The sequence below is a fragment of the Haliotis asinina genome, chromosome 2 (genome assembly GCF_037392515.1).
Source record: "Haliotis asinina isolate JCU_RB_2024 chromosome 2, JCU_Hal_asi_v2, whole genome shotgun sequence".
Lineage (NCBI taxonomy): Eukaryota > Metazoa > Mollusca > Gastropoda > Lepetellida > Haliotidae > Haliotis > Haliotis asinina.
The window spans coordinates 59,779,028-59,800,640 of NC_090281.1; the positions used below are offsets into that span (position 1 = coordinate 59,779,028).

At 39.3% G+C, this 21,613-nt stretch overlaps 1 protein-coding gene across 3 annotated transcripts in view; it reads right to left on the bottom strand.

Moving 5' to 3' along the window:
- The window catches only part of LOC137274038 (nucleolar protein dao-5-like), an 80,790-nt gene that overhangs the window by 25,216 nt on the left and 33,961 nt on the right, over positions 1-21,613 (bottom strand). For 2 of the 3 annotated variants that reach the window (XM_067806994.1, XM_067806995.1), the window contains exon 3: positions 13,494-13,686. In XM_067806994.1, coding sequence (XP_067663095.1) covers positions 13,494-13,686 — 193 coding nt within the window. Of the gene's footprint in view, positions 1-646; positions 737-13,493; positions 13,687-21,613 lie in introns of those variants that run through there. The other variant, XM_067806996.1, reaches the window with a different exon arrangement.

Sequence of the window (21,613 nt, forward strand, 5' to 3'; positions counted from 1 at the left end):
CAACAATTTGAACAAATCTCAGTGGTACCTCAAAAAGAATTACTTTTGTCATTTTTCGAAATTCTTTCCAACTGCTAATAACATCGGTATTGCTCTGTTGGTGGAATGCGATCACACAACGTCCCTGCATACAGCACAAGGCGTGCCATGAGTCATTAGTCTAATCAGGCTAATTACCCAACAACAAAACACACAGCTGGTTGGAGAACAAGAACACAGACTGGACCAGTCATCAACGGTCAATATCTGGTGCACACAATTCCAAAGAAATAATCACGTAACATATGCAATGGTTGTGATTTAAAACCCAACACAATAAAGGATAATGGTTGAAATAACCCACAAAACTCTGCTGGAAACAAAGACCCACGGACTCGGCCTCCAAGAAAGGCGACATTGCAAAGAAAGATATGTTTCCTGCTCTGTCTTTTACCCAATGACATAAAATACTTCAATGCTGACCTCAGTTTTGATGAGGATTTCTGTATGACCTGAAGTTACTGCCACTGAACATAGTACACATGTTTGTGTGTCACAACACATACCTGCACATTATAACAGTACATTGTGTACCTGCATGGGCACCTGCAGACAAGGCTGTCCAATGACTGGAACACAACAAACAAAACACAATGCGATTCTCTACCTTTCCTCCTGGTCCATAGTTTCAGCAAGTGATGAACTTGGTGACAATGTTTGGCAACATACGTGACCAGATTATCTACACGAACATAATGTGAATGACAATTTCATCACGCATGTGGGCATCCATCACAACGAAACAGTCCTCTCATTATTCATCACACCAGAGAACCAGCTGACGCGATAATTGATAATACTCCATACACTACCGATACAGGCTAGAGCTTTCACAATAGCAGAATACAGTGAACCTTAACCCCTGGGGTCCCCGTCCTACAGAGGGGCATAAACACTATGAACTGCTGGATAGAAAGGGTTAACGATGACAACACCAAGGGATTCTCAGCATTGTGAGAGAGAAGCTAAACCATAGTGTCTCTCTATAGAAACCAAGATATTAGCTAATGGCATTTAGATCTGCTTCCAGTAAGGGCTAGATAGGCCTGAGATGAATAGGTGTTATTTAGGAGGGCCTTTAACATAGCGGAGGACAGGTTTCCACTTAATATATCATTAATTGTGTTTACTGAAGCCTATCATGGATTACAGAGACCTGCCAACCAGAACATTGGAGTTAGTGAGGAATAAACTGAGATGCAATGCAGATCAAATTTCAACAGAGAGATCTTGACTGGATTCATGCCTTGTTGGGAATATGTGACAGATGTTCTAACTGTGACGGGGAGGGGTGGCTTGGAATGTTTCATGTCCTCAGCATCCCTAAGCTGGCAGTGCAGGCTTCATGTGGACAGCAGTGATTTACATATGAGTGTCCACCATTAGGTTCTGTTACTACAGTGTTTGATTTGGAGGTTGTAGCATTATCAGTTCTAGCCCTGAAGTACATCTGTCTGTCATTACATAATTCAATCATGTTAGGCAACAAAAGTATCCAGTTTTGCCATTTTACCCAAACATATAGGTCCTGGGCTTTGTTAAAAAAAAAATTAAAAAATATACATCAGTCTTCATTTCGTTTTGATCTAGTAATCTCTTTATCAACATGATGTATGACATAGAGAAATTTATGATGAAACAATGAAACAACAAAATGCCTCTGTTGTACATATAGGTACTGGGCTTTGTTAAATTAAAAAAAAAAAAAAATTACACCAGTCTTCATTTCATTTTGATCTAGTAATCTTTGCATCAAAAATGCCTCTGTTGTAGGTTTGACAAATATTTCCTGAAAGCACTTATTGAGGGTTACTGACCACAGAACTCAGACCAGACAACTGGAAGCATTAAACCAAGTCACAATCACCCTTCACCAAACCCAGACTTTAACGTCATAGTCATATGATTCTTGGCATGTCTTGTTTCTTAGACATGAGTATTCTAGACACTGCAGCAAGTAATCTGTTCTTTCTGACATGACAAAGTTACCTGATCAAATATCCACTGTCACTGAAACATTTATATATAAACAAAATTCATCCATTGTTCTAGGCTATGCAAGTCATGCACCACTAGATTACCCCACTGCCCTTTACTTCAAATTGAGCAGCACATTATTTCCGTTTTCGATGGAGTGTAAAGTTGAAGGCTCTGCCTCGAGATGAGGATCACTGTGGTACACGTCCTGTTGGTGGTGCTAGTGTCAATACCAACAAGCTGCTGACATATAGTCAGAATCAATTGCAATAAATCATTACAATCTTATATAGAATGCCATTATTACTTCATTGCGTATCCTAGCAACAATAATTAATAACCTAATGAAATCGATGTGGCAATAGCTGAATGTACATACTTGTGTTGGCAGCCATGTATGCATCAATAAATAGATCTCATCATTACATACCTGATCAACCAGGAAGCAACCTAAAGCCGTTTCTTTTTTAATACATATTACTAACGTTTGATCAAGTTTTTTATTGCATCTGGACTGAAAACAAACAGTGTTGAGGCCAGCGATTGCTCTGTGGGAGTTCAGACAACCCACTTGAAAACCTACTCATCTCTGTCACTAGTGGACTGCAGACTTAAATGATTCTAACACTTGTTACTTCCATCATGCACTTAACTCAATTAGGATCTAGCTGAATCGGGCAATAACCAGCAGGGTAATCTCACTCCTCCTTGAATACACACAGATATGTAGTGCTTGAAATGTAATGTTAATTACTTTGATGCCAGATTTGAGAGATATTTTGGAGCTGTTGGACATGGACATGTTGGACATTTCTCTGGGATATGAATATAAAGATTTTGTGCTACATATCAATATGAAGAGATCAATCCCTAAAAATACAGTCTCAGCCCTTAAAATGCTGAATGATCAAACTGATCCCCTAGAATGTTGAATGAACTGACTGATCCACGAGAGTATTGAATGATCTGACTGATCCACTAGAGTACTGAATGATTTGACTGATCCCTTGGATGTTAAATGACTTGACTGATCCCTTGAAATGTTGTATGATCTCTTAGAATGACCGAATGGACAGACTGACCCCATAGAATGTTGAATTATTTGACTGATCCCCTAGAAAGCTGAATGCCGAATGAACAGACCGATCCCCTAGAATGTTGACTTAACTAACTTGTCAACTTTAACATTGAATGATTTGACTGATCCCATAGAATGCTGAATGAACTGACTGATCCCTTGGATGCTAAATGATTTGACTGATTCACTAAAATGTTGTATGATCTGACTGAACAGATTGACCGAATGAACAGATTGACCCCTAGAATGTTGAATGACTTGACTGATGCCCTTGAAAGCTGAATGCTGAATGTACAGATCAATCCCTTAAAATACTCTCTAAACTGACTTCCGTTGGCTGTGGTAAGTCTGCTGCACTGATCAATCCCACATGTCCAATCAGCAACTTACCATCTCAATCCTGTCCTGTTGGGAGACTCGTAAAACATTCATGGTCTCATCACCTCCCAGGAACATCGCACCATTAGTGGACACCATTAGTGGAGCACTTTGTAACAAGGAAGGTCGTCCACCTATACAGCTAGCAGTTCCTGAATCAAGAGCTCTGTCCTTCTGATCATGAGATACTCCACTGTCTAAAGTCTGTTTGCCGAGAAAACGTACTGATGAATTTCGCTTTAGACAAAAACGTAAACCAAATAAAGTGAAATTAACATTGTGAATCCTCATAATTTTACCTTGCCACTTGCACATTTACATCTCAGAATTTTATTCAACATAGGATAAAAGTTTCAAATAGCTATTACTGGTTTGTATTACATGGGGGTAAGCGCAGTAGTTGGAACAGAGAAATAAATGCATGTGCGGTACTTGATGAGTGTTAATTTAGACCAACTCGACTTGTTCTCAGTGTTTCATTTTATGTGCGTATCCCCTTGTAATCCAAAACAGAAAAATTGATTCGTAACCATGATCTTTTGTTAAACAACTAAGTTGAATACAATTTTGAGATTTAAATTTGCCAGTGGCAAGGTAAAATTATGAGGATTTGCAATCTTAATTTCACTTTTTTCAATTTACCTTTTTGTTTAAAGTGAAATTCATCAGTACAGTTTTACTGGATACAGGCTATTGAGTATGATGTCCCCATCCCTACCCTCTGCAGTAGGGCAATGTGCCCCTATATGGAGCACTACCTTACCTCACACATAAATGTCATTTTCTGATTGGCTAAGCACTCTTCTATTATTTTCAATGTACCCCACTTAAAAGCAACGTACACTGCAATGCACCCCGCTGTCAATGGCAACTCATTCCGTACTTTGTGGTATTACCTCTTTATCTCAAATATCATTTAATCACACGTGATGCACGTAAATTACCAATGTTTTGCAAATGCAAATCGATGAAAGGGAGATAACTCTAAATTTGTTTTTTTTTGTGCCATCTGAAAAAATTTAGTGATGGCTACTGAAAGATTTGCCTCACATTCCCATAAAAATTTTGACACAACTTTCAAAAGTAGACCCTGTGAATATTATGAAGGGGAATTACACTGAGGCAATTCTATTAAGATGCAAGATTCAAATCAACTGATTCACACAGGTTGGGTGAAGTGAACAATCCCATGCTTTAATCAGTTCAAAATTAACACTAAGGTGTTCAGTAAGATAAATATGTTGTTCACTGGTCCCTCAGGGCTCACAGATTGATATATCCTGAATGTTTGCTTATGTTCCATTCAGCCTTCAGGCTCAGGGATCATAGAGGAACATCAAGAGTACATCAACCCATACCCTGCTTGTGACTAGAGAACAACTTATAATATTCAACCCCTAACAGGGGCACCAAGAATGGGCTCCACTCACAGAAGCCATGTGATTTGATTGTTAAGCACTCTTCAGTAGTGCAGCTATATGGCCCATAAACAACCTGGTCTGAAAGACACATACCATTGATACATCCACTGTCTAGAGACTGATGTCATTATTCATCCCCACCTTGAGCAGTAGGGTTGTGTTGAACCATGTTGAGCAATAGTCCACCAATAATACACACAATGTTCCATGCTATGGATGACACACAATTGAACAGGGCCTATTTTCATGAAGCAACCTTTACTAAGGTCAACCCGAACCCCCATTCTTTAACACTGCAGTAAGGTTACCCTAGTGACTTATGATCGCCTTAGTGCTAGAAAGGAAGCCCAGGGTGGCAAGGTACAAAGCAACCTTAGCACTAAGACTACCTTAAGTCTATGTTAAGGTAAGGGAGTTAATCTTAGCACTAAGACTACCTTAAGTCTATGTTAAGGTAAGGGAGTTAATCTTAGTGCTAAGATTACCTTAAGTCTGTGTTAAGGTAAGGGGGTTAATCTTAGTGCTAAGGTTGCTTTGTTCAATGGCACCCAGGTCAGCTAACCTGACCTCTTCATCCATACAGCTGAATCTTACAAATACTATAACATGTACGATAAGCAGTAAAACAACATTTTGATATAAAATTCTGTCTCATCTTTCATGTTACAGTTTCTAAAGACAAATGCAGTAAAATAAACAATAATCAACCAATGATCTAACGATCATTTCCATTACAGATGTCTGCACTCCATGTCTGGGGCAAAGCCAGACTTCATGTGAAATAACGATTTAATATTTGTTTGACACTTTACAAGAAGACATGCTGACACATGACCCCCAATGCCATTCATAAGTCACATCAGCTACTTTTCACATCCTAAACATGACACATGATCTTCCTACAACTAATAATTAATAACATCTCTGAGCTATGATCATCTCTGGGATGTCATAGAACAAAGTCAACCATCACATCTGATGTGGATATGGAACTCTAGTCCCTTCTTTGATATCGTTCAGTGAAAGCAGCCATCATTTAAATCTGCTTTCAAAGACGAAGCAACCTCTGTCCCCAGTTTGTGAAGGGTGCAGTCGGAGAGACAAGCTACGCACTCTTTGTGTTATACATCATCAGTCATCAAATCAGTAGTATCAACCTTTGCCTCCATCACTCTGGGTGGTGGATCCTCTTCAGATATTTCCAGTCAACACTAATTCCCAATTAATACGTCTCTTGATTCCTTGGCGAAGTGCATTGTATACAGCAAGTGGTATTAGCTAAATGCTCAGCTCCTCCAGGCAATTTCTTTACAAGGGTCTGGTGGCAGATCCATGGGTATTCCAGTAAGCTGGACCTGCTTTCATCACAGTCTTTATCACAGAAAGTGATGGATTGTTCCTCATCAATAGAATCACCTGACCAAGAATAGCTGTAGGAGACATGTTGACCTATGGCACCACTACCTTCATCTACAAGTGCCATGAAGTCATCTTTCCTTCTACCCATTCACCTTCCCACCTGTCCATTTGCACAGGCACCTTCATATTCACCAACCCAATCTCCAGCCTGTCCATTCACCTTCTCCACCCTCCACCTGTCCATTCGCCTTCTCACCTGTCCATTTACCTTCCCTTTCTCCTGCCTGCCCATTCAAATATCCACCTGTCTATTCACCCACCCAAACTCCCGCCTGTCCATTCACCTTCCCGCCTGTCCATTCACCTTCTCACTTGCCCATTCACCTACCACCCACCTGTGCATTCATGTTCCCACCCTCACACCTGCCCACCCAAGTTCTCATTTCCCCACATTTCCACCTTTACTTGCCACCATCAAACTCCACATATACCTACCACACACTCACCTTTGTACCTCTTCATCATCTCATCTACCCTCTACCTATGTTCAAACTTACTCACAATTCCATCAACACATTTATCTTCCTATTGACCCTCAGATCACATACCAACCATCAAGCAAACCTACATACAATGACCCATTAGTCACATGTTGCCAATATTTTGCTAAGAACACCAGGACAAAAACACTTGCAATTCTTGGATTCTAACCCATGATGACTGGCTCCTGGCAGCTAAGGGTAGCAACTCAGGAGAGCCAGTTGCACTGGATTGAGCCAATGGGCCACCTGTTCACTGTGTCTGACTGACAGCAAGTGACAGACAATCAATTCATACACTGTCCCTGTTTTCACATTCTTTAAATACAATACAGGCTGCTCCTCATCAGCATGCGACAATGTGTATGGTGTAAGGACAGAATCATACAATACTGAAATCTATAACTTTCTCTGAAGTTGTCTGGTATTATATAAAATCAATTAAATAAGAACTTAAGGAAACTTGAAGATTTCACACAATAAATGATTGGTTTCAGAAATGACTGACAGTCTGTATGTGTCCTCACCTGGAGGACACCTGTGTCTCTGTGTTCCTCCTCCACCATGTTTGTCCCAGCTCTGACCCATCTGACCTAGTATCCACAACAAAGGCAAGGTGAAACTTTATCTGACCTCCAGCGCTGGGTAGATACGGCTACTTATAACACATCTACCTATGTTGTAAATAACATTCTACTTGCTTTATCATATATCATGCTGTTAACAGATGACACTGCTTATAAATATGTTCCTCAGTATCGATTCCCTTTCCTTCTGAACAAATACAGCTATTTCAACTTGATTATCTCTGTTATGGACAGACACCAGCAAAAGAGGTTGTGTGTCTAGGCAAGTGATACAGTGTATCTCAGGACTAATTACACATTGAGATAGCAATGACCAGATACCTTTGATATCTACTATCATTGACAAGCCACGTATCGGGCAAGAAGGGGTTTGTATGTTTGTAAACATCTGGACACTGCATATCACACAGTAGCATTGCACATTACTGAGGGACAGAATATAGTTTAATATTTCACCCATCCTGCATCACTCTCCAAGTAAGCCATTTAAGCATGCTTAGGTGCAGACAAGCTAATTGTATAATCATGTCGGCCAATTTGGTGAATTAGTAAGGGACAGAATATAGTTTAATACTGGCATAGCCTGCATCAGTCTCCAAATAAGCCATTTAAGCATGCTAGGTGGAGACAAGCCAGACGTAGAATACTAGAACCTCTCATACTGTGGAAATCACCAAACATGTTTATCATCTGGCTACCCTCTCAAAAACAGGTACCACCATTGAAGTTTCATCAATTAGCTTATTCAGTTACGTTCTGTTGCTTTTTGAAGACTCTACTATGCCCTAAATAGGATTCTGTCCACACAAGAGTTTTCTCCCTATAATGATTCCCTCAACCTCCCTAACTTGATCTCTCATTACTATGATCTACCACATAATTATCCCTCTCCAGAAAAAAATCTTACCTACAATGACCCCCTCTCTCCTTAGGAACATCTCTACACTGATAGTTCACTTCAATTATCACTCCCAAAATTAATTGCTCTCCATAATATCTCACAACAATCCTCTTCTAATGGTATCTTTCCCCACAATATTCTTTTCTACAATATCACACCCTACTATTATTGTGCACACTGATCCTTCATTACAATGATCCTTCTGTACAATGATCTTCAACAATGATCCCTCCCTACATTTATCCTCAACACTGATCACTCATTACAATAATCCTTCATAACAATGACCCCTTCCTACAATAATTCTCAACATTAATCCTTCTTTACAATGATCCTCAACAATGTTCACTCCCAACAATGATCCTCAACAATGATCCCTCCTTACATGATTCTCAACAATAATCCCTCCTTACAATGATTCTCAACAATGGTCACTCAATACAATGATCCTTTACTACAATAATCCCTCCCTACAAAGATCCTCAATAATGATCCCTCCCTACAATGATCCTCAACAATGTTCACTCCCTACAATCTCAACAATAGTCCAATGATCCCTCCCGACATTGATCTTCAACAAAGATCCCTCCCTAAGCTGATCCTCAACAAAGACCCCTCCCTACATTGATCAGCAACAATGATCCCTCCCTACATTGATCAGCGACAATGATCCCTCCCTACACTGATCAGCAACAAAGATCCCTCCCAACATTGATCAGCAACAATGATCCCTCCTGACATTGATCAGCAACAATGATTCCTTCCCACAATGATCCCTCTCTACAATGAGCCTTCACTACAACACCCCCAACCTGTCCTCTTTCATATGCAGCAGCTGTACACATTCTGTAGGCACAACTCTATTAAGCCTTCAATACAAGACATCTGACTGGCCAGATATCATCTGCATACACACCCTGCTGACAAAGCCTGTATGATTGTAGCACCTTGTTCAACTAGTGCAGGTCGACACAACCTGACACAACCTGACATAACCTGACATCCCCCACCCTGAGGCTTGTAGTTATGTGAGTTCAGGGATGGTGAATCAGACAGTGTAGCGCACTGAGCCAAATGTAAAGGGTGGCCCGCACACCGCATGGTTTGGCTGGTACATTGTATAACAGGAACTGATAGGACCACTAATATTAGTTACCAGCAAGGGAGTTAGTGAGCCTATACCTTTGCCCACCATTTTAGGAAACGTAAGTAGGTGACAGCCTAAAGTGATATAGTTAGCCAACACATCAAACACCTTAATGCAAATGCAGGCATGGATCTGGAGCAGGCAAAACAGGATTTAAACTCCCAGTGATTTAATAGCATATCCTGCCAAAATTAAAGAATGCAACTCAACACCTAACTTACATCATTGTCCTCCTGTTACTAACGTAAGTAAAGTGGTAACTGTATACATCACGACCGCCTTATTTAACACACCCTTTCATATGATTTTAATGTCAATATCAGGAATAAAATTGTCAAAACCCGAGGGATCGAATGTCGGCATCTCAAATATTATGCATAACTCAACTACTATTTCAACTACAATGTATGGTTAGTTATGGGAGTTATCATTACTTTAACACTAAGACTGCCTTGTACCACAGCACCCATGTAAACAAATACCTAACAACTGGTAACAAAAACACTGCTGTTTTCTTTTCTGAGATTAGATACATTCTTAAAGTAATAATAATAAAAATAAAATTTGTATATGCTGTTTTTCCTGTGCCATTCCCCAGCAACAGGAAAAAGGATAAATGGCCAGTACAATGTACTTGCACCTGTCGCAGACAAGACACTGATCTCCTGGAGTGCTCAAGCTGCCAAGAAGATGATACCTGGATAAAAGTTAATCTACGTTTGTCATCCATGTTTACACATCAATAACTGTGGCACTTGCATACTGCACTCCAGCGTGTTGGGGTCAGCTGGATCCAACAGAAACCTGGGATACAATCAGAGGATACAAACCAAATCCAAGGTTTTATGGCAAAATCAACCATTTTTCCAGAAATACTGGCATTTCACTTTGTCCGTGAGTGAACATGGGTATATATACCTTTCATGAATGTCACATACCTAACATCCAAATCACGTGACATGACTACTGATTAGTACCAAATCTCATGCCTACCATCAAGTCACATGACCTATAACGATTGTCAGTGGCCTATCACCATAGTCACATGATCTTCAATCACTTTCACATCATCAACAAGCGAAATCACATGCTCTACTGTTAAGTCACAGGTTCTACCAAAACAAATTTAACCAAACAGCATAGTCACATGACTTACCACCATAGTAACATGATCTTTCATCACTATTCAAAATCATATGACTTACCACTAAATCACATGACCTAACCACAAAAATCAAATAAAATATCACAACAAGTCACATAACCTACAATGGCAATCCCAATCATATAGAAACTTACTGCAATCATATTGCCTATCATCATGTTCGCTTCAGTTTCCCACCTGCTGGCCTTAGTATCCCATCTGTTGCCCCTAGTAACCTACATGCTAGCTCCAGTAGTTACCTGTCATCTCTAGTAACCTTCCTGTTAGCCTGAGTAATCTACCTGTTAGACCTAGTAACATACCTGTAAGCTGTAGTAATGTACCTGTTAGCCTGAGTAATGTACCCGCAAGACCTAGTAACCAACCTGTTAGCTCAAGTAACCTACCTGTTATCCCTAGTAACCTACCTGACAGCCACAGTAACCTACTTATAGACCTAAGTAAAATACTTGTTTGCCTAGAAACCAATCTGTTACCCCTAGTAACCCATTTGTCAGACCTAGTGACCCACCTGTATGATCTAATAACCTACCTTTCATCCCTAGTAACCCTCCTGTCAGACCTAGTGATCCACTTGTTACCCCTATTAACCCACCTGAAGGATCTCATAACCTACCTGTAAACTCCTGTATACCAACAGAGGCAAGTACACCAGGATCCCATAGTGACAATCAAATCCAACATGAACACAAACAGACATCAAGTAATATCCACTAAATCCTCATCTGAAAGAGTTCACTAACTCAGCTGCAATCCACTAATGTTTCCCTACAAACTATCTATCCTGCTTCAAGTAAACATCCTGGTCATGTGATCCCACAGGTACCATGGGTGGTGGCTAAACGGGAAGATGTGAAATGACATTGATGACGTCTTGATTGTTGCGTGATGGCATGTCCTAACTTGATCAGCAGGACAAGCTACCACATGTAAACTGCGGAAGATGGTGTCACGCCAACAAGCGACAAGTCATTCAGAAATGATGCTGCAAATGTTCAAACAGAGCTGGTTGTTTGTCAGCTAGACACACATGGATGTTCGGGAACGATGGACCACCCTGTCCCCTGCTCCATCCTGATTGGTCAATAGTGGCCATCAGGATACACACTGTGGACAACAATGTACACAATGACACAACGCTTTAAACTAAAATGCATGCAAACACATTGTTGATATGAAAAACATCCCTTGTCCATAGCTGCAGAATATCTGCAGATCATGGCCACATATCTTCACATGAAATCTTGGTTTCACACAAGTCTGGCATCATTAAACAAACCATAACTCAAATACAAGTGCGGGCTTAAACTGTAAGCTGGGCATATAAAATACCATTCCGGTTTAATACCGGCTTAACATAAAAATACCAAACACGGTGGGTCAGAGTACTCCCGTCGTTCTTGCTTACATGTTAATAATCAAAAACATCATGTCATTGATGATTCCACCTCCTTCAACAACTAAAGTTGTGGTTAAGTACTTGTTTTCAAAACAAAGCAGTTATTTCATATGTTTAATAAGGAAAAGATAAAAACAATTTGCAGGAAATTTCTACATAGTTTTGGTACTGAAAGAATTATTTGAGAGAAGCGAGACTAAAAGAACACACATGTCTTCATGGTTCGTGGGCCATCTTCTCCTTGACATTAAACATATAGTTCCAATACTACAAATAGTGCAAGGAGGCAATATGACTCGTGAGCAGAGACAGGGAATGTTCCCTGGACTTGACTCAGGCCTCACCTGGCTCTACAGCAAATGCTCTTAACAAAACTTCCCAAAAATCAAAACACTTTTACAAAATTCAAACCGAAAACATGACAATTATTTACCTAGCAGAAAGTTGTCATCCCAGAAAGCATCTAGGATAGTGGGATGGTCAACTGCACAAGTATTTGCTCATCATACCAACTATCACTTATTGCATTCCATCCATGCCCCAAACATCAACATGACCTCGGCCCACTTGCACAAAGCAATCTTAGCGCTACGACTATCTATGGCATATGTTAGAGAATGGGAGCTACAATCATTGTAGCACTAAGAGCACTTTGTGCAAATGGGTCCTGGGGAACGAAGTCGCCCCTGTCTTGAAGCCATCCCTTGATGACAATAATATCATCTGTCCTTCTAAGTACAAAATGCTCCATGTAGTTTGGGCACTTATACTGAATTGACAGTCAGGGGTAAGACACAAGGTCTGAGTCACCAACAGTGTGAATTCTGGTTATGCATGGTGGCTAAAGTGCTAACATCGTGTGCTATGGCATGAATGACTAATATTTTACAACACGGCAGGTATATATACACAGTGAGTATAGTAGTTCTGTGACTGTAAGTAGCAAATAATTAAGGAATTATGATGTTTACAGCATTAACATTTTAAGTCCCTGCCATGTAAACAGTTACTGATACCATAAGTTCCAGCCCATCAAAGAGTAAATATCATAAGTCCCATCCATAAGAGGAGTCACTAATATTGAAGTCCCAGCCCACTATAGAGTTAGTCCCAAATGTAAGGAGTACCGGTACCTGATAACTGAATTGCTAGTTACTGAAGTCGAGATCAATCTGTATAATAAATGTATGTACTGACAACCTGGATTGATGCTTGCACCATTTGAATCTGTACAATGAATGTATGTGTACTGACACTGTTTGCTGTGATGATCTAACACTTTGTCTTTGCAAAGATTGAGTGAGTTTAGTTTTCCAACGCTTTCAGCAATACACCTGCATTATTATTGTGTAGGACACCAAAAATGGACAAAGTCTTTGCAATGAAGGAGTGCATCTTGTGATTGTTCTTTAACCACATAATTCCTATGTACAACTGCAAATGAGAATTCTGGTCTGGTTTCATAACATTAGTTAATACTTTGTTTTTGCACCAGCAACTTACCCTCCATCGCTGTCATCGTCATCATCGTCGAAGCTTCCCGCTGACATCAGCGCCGTTGTTGACTTGGCCTTGACAGACACCACACTGATCTGATTGTCATCTTTAGATTTAGTACGTTTTCGACCTCCCTTGAATAATTTCCGCATGGCCTCAAAAGGCTTGAACTTACGGGACTTTTTGCCTTCTTTAGGGTCTGAAACCAGAAAAGCCAACATTTGTGACAAGTGACTAAACAGTTACATGACTGCGACAGGAAGTAACAACAGGTATCATTTTGTGACTTGCTACGTGAAAGGTATATTGACAGAGAGGTTAAAGCATGCCAGCATATTGGACCCACACGGCTAGCAGCCAGAGACAATATGTTTATCAACAAGGTTTGTTTACATGGCCCCATATACACATGTGGAGCCTTGGTGCTCCCTTATAAGGATACAACAGCCATACAAATAGCTGGAGAGTCCAACCTGCTGGGAGCTTAAGACATGTGCACTCTGAGCAATCTCCCACAGATGTCCCCAGGGAAGATGAATGTGAGACATGTTGTGAGTGAGTGAGTGAGTGAGTGAGTGAGTGAGTGAGTGAGTGAGTGAGTGAGAGGGTGGGTGAGTGAGTGTGGATTGGTATTAGAGTGTGTGTGTAGATTGGTGCTACAGAGTGAGTGAGCATGGATTGCATTACATAGCGAGTGTTGATTGTTATTAGAGTAAGTGTGGATTGGATTACAGAGTGAAGGTGGATTGTATTACAGAGAGAGTGTGGATTGTTATTACAGAGTGAGAGAGTGTGGATTGTATTAAGGAATGAGAGTGTGGATTGTATTAAGGAATGAGAATGTGGATTGTATTACAGAGTGAGTGTAGATTGGTATTACAGAGTGAGTGTGGGTTGTATTACAGAGTGAGTGTGGATTGTATTACAGAGTGAGTGAGTGTGGATTGTATTTCAGAGGGAGTGTGGATTGTATTACAGAGTGAAAGTGGTGATTGTATTACGGAGTGAGTGTGGATTGTATTACAAAGAGTGTGAATTGTATTACAGAGTGAGTGTGGATTGTACTACAGAGTAAGTGAATTCGGATTGGTATTGCAGAGTGAGTGTGGATTGTATTACAGAGAGTGAGTGTGGATTGTATTACTGAGTGAGAGAGTGTGGATTGGTATGACAGAGAGTGAGTGTGGATTGGTATTAAAGAGTGAGTGGGCAAGTGAATGAATGAGTGATTGGATAGGTATTACAGAGTGAGTGAGTGAATGGACTGGCATTACTGTAGAAGTGACAGGATGAGTGACTCAGTGACTGTTTAGGTGAGTGAGACACTGAAAGAGAAAAAGAAAATGTTACAGTGAATGTGTTTATACTGTCACATTTGACAGCTCAGCAAACTGCCACAGACGACTACATAAAGTCAAAAAGTGATGTGCAGAAACACACACACATATACATGACATCAATCAAAACATATATATTTTCTTTCCCAGGGGAGAGAAGATAGTTTAGAACAACAATTTCCAACACAAGGTAGATCATGGTAGATATGCTGACAATTACGTGGCATCAGGTGGCATGCTAAATATACAAGACTATCAAAAGACTGTATTTTCACATGGGAACCCAACACAATCTCTCAGTCTGATTTCAGTGCGATTGATCCGACATCTGTCAGTGAACCAACAATCACACTAACAACTACATATGATACTGACATCTGCTGCCACGGAAACACTGATGTGGTAGTCAGCAAAAATGCTGGCACAGCCAATCAAGCTTCAGAAAGACTCAACATCTGTAAAACAACAAAGTAACATGAACGTCCAACTATGCACATGATGTGATGATGATACTGATATATGAAGAAACTGTATGACTGTAGTTTCACTGATTATGTATGAGTATAGAAGAGGGGTGATTGTTTGTTGTGGGAAAGGGGACCCTGAGAACTGGGAATGAGTATACAGGTGACATTAAGTAATACTAATACCGATACAAAGTAACATCTATACACCTTGGTGCGAAACAGTCATGATGCAAGATAAGTATCAAAATTAATGTTCTAAGTGTGCACGTGCATATCATGCATTGTGTTTAGGGGTGGTAATAGAGGGAAATAGAGATAAGATGTCTGTCCTTGAAACACCTGTTAATGTTTACACTTTCTATCCATATTGAAAGTTCATTATGCCCTACTGTTTTTTAAGAGTGTGGCATAAAAACATATTCATTCCCTTTAAAGGTATATGGTTCATGAACTTTTCATTTCCATTTTTGGGGGTGAAATGTCAAAAGAAGCTTTACCTAGTTTTGACCATAAACACAATCTAGTGATCAAATTTCTCCTGCTTCTGGAAGAGTGTCTCTTATCTGGAAAGTTCCTGACATATATTGGGGAAAAAACATCACCGGCAGACATAAGCCAGGAGGGCATGCTGGGAAGGTTTATGTTATACTCAAAGACTGGACAGTGAGATTCCACACCTTGTGGATAATCTGGTCTATACTACATCACAGTGCCATCTTTGTAGTAATCAACTAGAGATTTGTCAAGGGACAGGTCATTAATGTACATTGAAGTGGGTTTGAAAGCATAAAAAACATATTTTAAAACAACACACATTCACTTTGAATGGGGTAAGAAAATTAATTTTGGCAACACCTTAAAACACTAACAGTCATTTCATGGTAACAATATTCGATCACAATCAAATGAAATTTGTACTTTTTCAAACCCATTTAAATAAATTCAAGGCTTAAACTCTGAAAACCAGGGCTTCAGAAAACCACTTTCTTGGTAAAAGTATTATTTGTCTGAGAGGCCATCCAACCAATACCAGGAATGAAATGATCAGTACCTAAATCCCTCGGAACAAATTAATGGTGTTAGATAATACAAGGTCTGGTTTATAATTAAGCTGTGTCAGATCAGTAAGTTGATTAATGACCCAAGGTATGTGTTGGTAGTTTGGTGCAACCTACTTAGTGGTGATGGAAGACAGCATCTTCCACCATGACACCTAAACTGATCACTGTGTTAGCCATTACCGATGACCCGTCACAAAGTACAGTTACACAGGGCCTAATTGGGCCCAATTATATACCAAACCAGCAGCACTCTGCTGCTTCTTCAAGTAGACAAGACAGTTGGTTGTGTAACTGCTTACGAGTTCCAACAGAAAACTATCTATTAGTGGTGAGATGCTGGCATTTGGACAGCCAGCCAGTATTCTGTATATCTGGGATACTTGTTTAAATAAAATCGAAGTGCTGAAGCAATTATTATGCTGTGAAAGATGCAAGAATATTTGTAAAATGTGTTGTGAACTAATTATTACTCTGAATTATCCTTCAAGTGAGTGGATGGGTCTTGTACGACAGGTACAACAGACATTGATGCAATGCTCAGAAATACCACCTTTCTGACAACTTCTTATAGCACTACTTTTGTCCAATATACTCTCTTCCTGACAACTTCCTACACACTTATTCTCAATAAAAGGGTACATTTGTGTTTTGCTCTGTGTTTTCCTGTTTTTTGTTTTGGTGGATCCTTTTGCATTTTGTAACATGTTACCACCCGTGTTAAAGATTCAAACACCAGGGGTCTTACACATGTTGTGAATAAATGAAATATATCCAACTGAACACTAATTTTGAAACATATGTGACTGTCGCCGCATATACTGTACACACTTCAAAGGACAATTAGTGTGATATTTTCTTTACGAATAACTCTGGGGAAAAAAGGCTATAATATTTTGCTGCGATAGACTTTTCATTAGTCTATCAAAGGATATAAACACAGTTAAATAACTCTACAGTCACCAGTTTGTAATGTACTAAAATTTGTTTCTGCTCTCTTTAGTTTATACTGGATTTGGGTCAATGTTTAACTTATGTGCGAGTAAAATACATTGATTTTGAGGTAGGCATGTGAAAAAGCTGTGAAAGTAGGTCTGATTGGCCCTAAAAGTCTGCATGTTTCTGCCCTGTCCCTGTTTGAACTAGGCCTGTCAAATGTGTCCGATTAACGATGTAATGTATGTGACTATTACAATATCAGAGCAAAACAAGACAGATCCAAATTTTATTTGCATGATGGTTATAACATTAATAGTCATATTAAAATATCAACATTTTGTGATGAATCCATATCAAATTTGAACAAATATGGGGGAATTGTTTACTGTAAGAGTGTGAGTGAGTGAGTGAGTTTAGTTTTACGCCACTTCTAGCAATATTCCAGCAATATCACAGCGGGGACACCAGACAATGGGCTTCACTCATAGTACCCATGTGGGGAATTGAACCCGGGTCTTCAGCGTGACAAGCGAACGCTTTAACCACTAGGCTACCCCACCGCCCATTTACTGAAAGAAATGTATGTTACTGAAATGAACACTACCAGTACATTCTGATTTTGTATTCAAACGTTGTCCAGCTCAATATGAACTATGAATGAACATCTTCAGTATCACTCTCAGTATGATCAAATAATGTGTGAAACCTTGATACCAATATGTTTCTTTGTCTAACAGAATGTAAGGGAAACATAGAAACTCTTTTGTTCATATAATCCAGTCCTCTAGGGTTAGTTTACTTCTGTATCTTGGTTGTGGCTGACTGAATTATGGTTGACGAATTATTTATGTAAACTGATTGAGAAATGAGGATGAAGACTTCTCTCTTGCAAATAGTTGTCTATTGATAAACTCCTCATCCTCATCATACCAACTTCTAACATGCCACTTAAAAAACGAATTGAGAAATGTATGTAACACTTGGTAACCTATATTTCAAAAAAACATTAAGTTATTCATGGACATTTAAAGAAAACATCTGTGTCAAAATCTTTAATATTATGAAATACCTTTGACATTTAACTAGTATTCCATTTGGATTATGTAGATGTGTCCATGCATTTATCATTTTACATCTTGAATTCAAGTGAAAACAATTTTACTGAAATCAATTCATATCTGGGAAATCTGAATTTTGGAAATCGCTTACCATAGCTATTGATACTTGCATAATCGTACCATGTTTATAATTGTTTGTACACAGCATATGTAAGTCCCGATACCTAGAGAGCATTTGGGGGCAAACATGAGAGAATGTACATTTCAAATGTGTTCCAAGCAGATGGGGAGGAAATCAGATGGAAATATATCTTATAGGATAAGGGAGGAAGTAAGTGAGTTGGGCTTTGCTTCGCTTTTTGGGAATATTTCAGCAATATCATGGCTGGACACATCAAAAATGGGTTTCACACACTGTGCATATGTAGAGAATCGAACCCAGGCCTTCGGCATGACAAATTAATGCTTTATCCACTGATAGACCGTACCACCCCTTTTTGGTGAGCAAAGAGCAGATTTTTTTTCAGTGTCCTAAATGAGATGACATCACAAAGATTCTGATGTCCTTTGCAAGACAGATGAACCAGTAGTCCAATTTTAAGAATGCTGGATGCTGTTAAAAGCAGAGAGTGTTGGGTTTGTTTGTAAAAGAACTTTTGCTTGTTTTTCAGTCAAACCTTACCAATCATATGGAGTATAACAATCCATTAAGCCATAGTCATATTTTCAATGTCCAGTACGAATGAGCGTCATGGTAGAATGATGTAGTGTAAAGCATGGATGCGTGAAATGTACGTTATGAATTCACTGACTTCAAAATATTTTTAATGTTGTTGGAATGATTTATGTCACTTTTACCTCATCTTAATGTGTTGTGTCTGTTGAAGTGAAATAGGTAATATTTGTTTGAGAATTCATTATGTCAGAACTGTGACATAAAGGGACCAATGTATGTTACCTTTCATGGAATCCATTTAAGAAATAATTGCATAGATTATAGGTTAAGTGTCGACTTCATGTTTTTGTCTCCAATCCTTTGTATTTAGTGAACATCACACAAACCAAACAATGTAGTTTGAAATTACACGGATGTGGTTTTTGGCTGAAAAGATCAGTGCCCTTTTAAGACCTTGACTGCATCTCATTTAAGATATTCAGGGCAGTTATTTCTATCACCAGAATATTATCCACTACGGTAAGGAGGACGAAATCTTTAATGCCTTCTGTTCAGTACTAATTTGTATTAGAGTACTAATTTGTAATACTTTACTTCACGGTAATGTACATTACTTACCTACATTTTTGGAAACTCAAAGCATTATTTGAGTCTAAAAATCTTATACTTAAAACAAAGATTACTTGACAACTCTAGTTGTACATTATGTACCAAATACTCAACTCAGAAACTAACGTACAGTTAATGTATATACATTAACTTTAATTTGGGCTTTTGATATGGTCAAATGTGCCTATTGATTAAGAATGAGAGTACAGCAATACTACTGTCCAATATACCATCTTGAGGACAATGTCTTACAGCACTACTACCAGGGCTGGGACGGGTAGCCCAGATATCCGGGACAGGGGGTAATGGTTTGGACACAGGGATCCGCTTTGATCATGTGACTTATAAATGAACAACTGACTGAACATTTTTTTTTAATGTTATAACTTTGATTACATCAAAATTGTTGCCTGTTGTTTGAGAGTGTGGACAAAACGTGCAATGAAAACTCATATGATATCAACTGTCAAAAACTGAATGTGCCATGTGCCACATAAGTTGCAAATAGTTAATCGTTTACATGTAAAACACTCAGGAACGCAGATATCCACTTCAAATACAGTCTGAACACCCAGTGTTTGCACACCTTATTCAATATTATCCAGCTATCAGGGTCTACATGCCACACAAAAAGAATTGTGTAAACTACTCACGAATGTATCAACTAGTTATGACAATGTCAAATATCATATTTTGTCTTCACACAGATCTAATGAACCCACGGGTATGTAAACTTTTCATATGCTAGCATGGTTGTGCCAACAAAAGACTGCATTGGTCCTTTCATGTTTCGCAAACTAATTATTACACCGAATTATCCTTCGAGTGATTGAGTGGATGGGTCTTGTACAAGATGTCCGTCACATTGTGTCAGCATTATGTAGGGAGAGGAGCATAAAGTTCACTGTTTCTCGGTAACCAACAGATATTGATGCAATTCTCACAAATACCATCTTCCTGACAACTTCCTACAGCACTACTACTTTCCGATTTACCATCTTTCCCACTTCCTGCAACACTGGTACTGTCCAACATACTATCGTGATGACAACATCATACAGCATTAGTACCATCATATATACTCTCTTCCTGACAACTTCTTACAGCACTGGTACTGTCTAATATACAATCGTGATGACAACATCATACAGCACTACTACTGTCCTATATACTCTCTTCCTGACAACTTCATACAGCGCTGGTACTGTCCAATATACCATCTTGATGACAACTTCTTACAGCACTACTTAACTGTCCTATATACTCTCTTCTTGACAACTTCATACAGCACTGCTTAACTGTCCTATATACTCTCTTCTTGACAACTTCATACAGCACTACTTAACTGTCCTACGTACTCTCTTCATGACAACTTCTTATAGCACTGGTACTGTCCAATATACCATCTCGATGACAACTTCTTACAGCACTACTACAGTCCAATATACCATCTTCCAGATGACTTCATACAACACTATTACCATCCCATACACACTCTTGCAGACAATTCCTACTTGTGTACAAACTGATATCCATCTAAAGAGTGCTGGTTTGAGGCCGAACACAATCTATTCAAAGGTTTCAAATATTTTTATGACAAATGTATGTCAACTGTCCTACATCTTGTCACCTTGTTAAAGCATTGAGTAAACAGTAAGTTATCTTGTGAGGACTTACAACGTGCGCTGCCTGTTGAACCAGGCTCTGTTCCTAATTGAAAGCCTCTTGACTGATTCCCCAACAAACACACCAGGGTAATCTGCCAACAGTTGCGTCATGTCTGAGCCAAGTCGCCAGTAACTGAGCGCCAAATTAAGACACCATAATCGAGTCTTGCCCAAGAAGGTCTTACACAACTGGATTCAGACACTACACAAACACAACGTCATCCCTTTTCTATGACGGTGTTTAAAAGATTCTAACTCCATCTCAGTCAACAAGGAAACCATTTCATCCAAGATGATGTGATGTCACTCATCTCT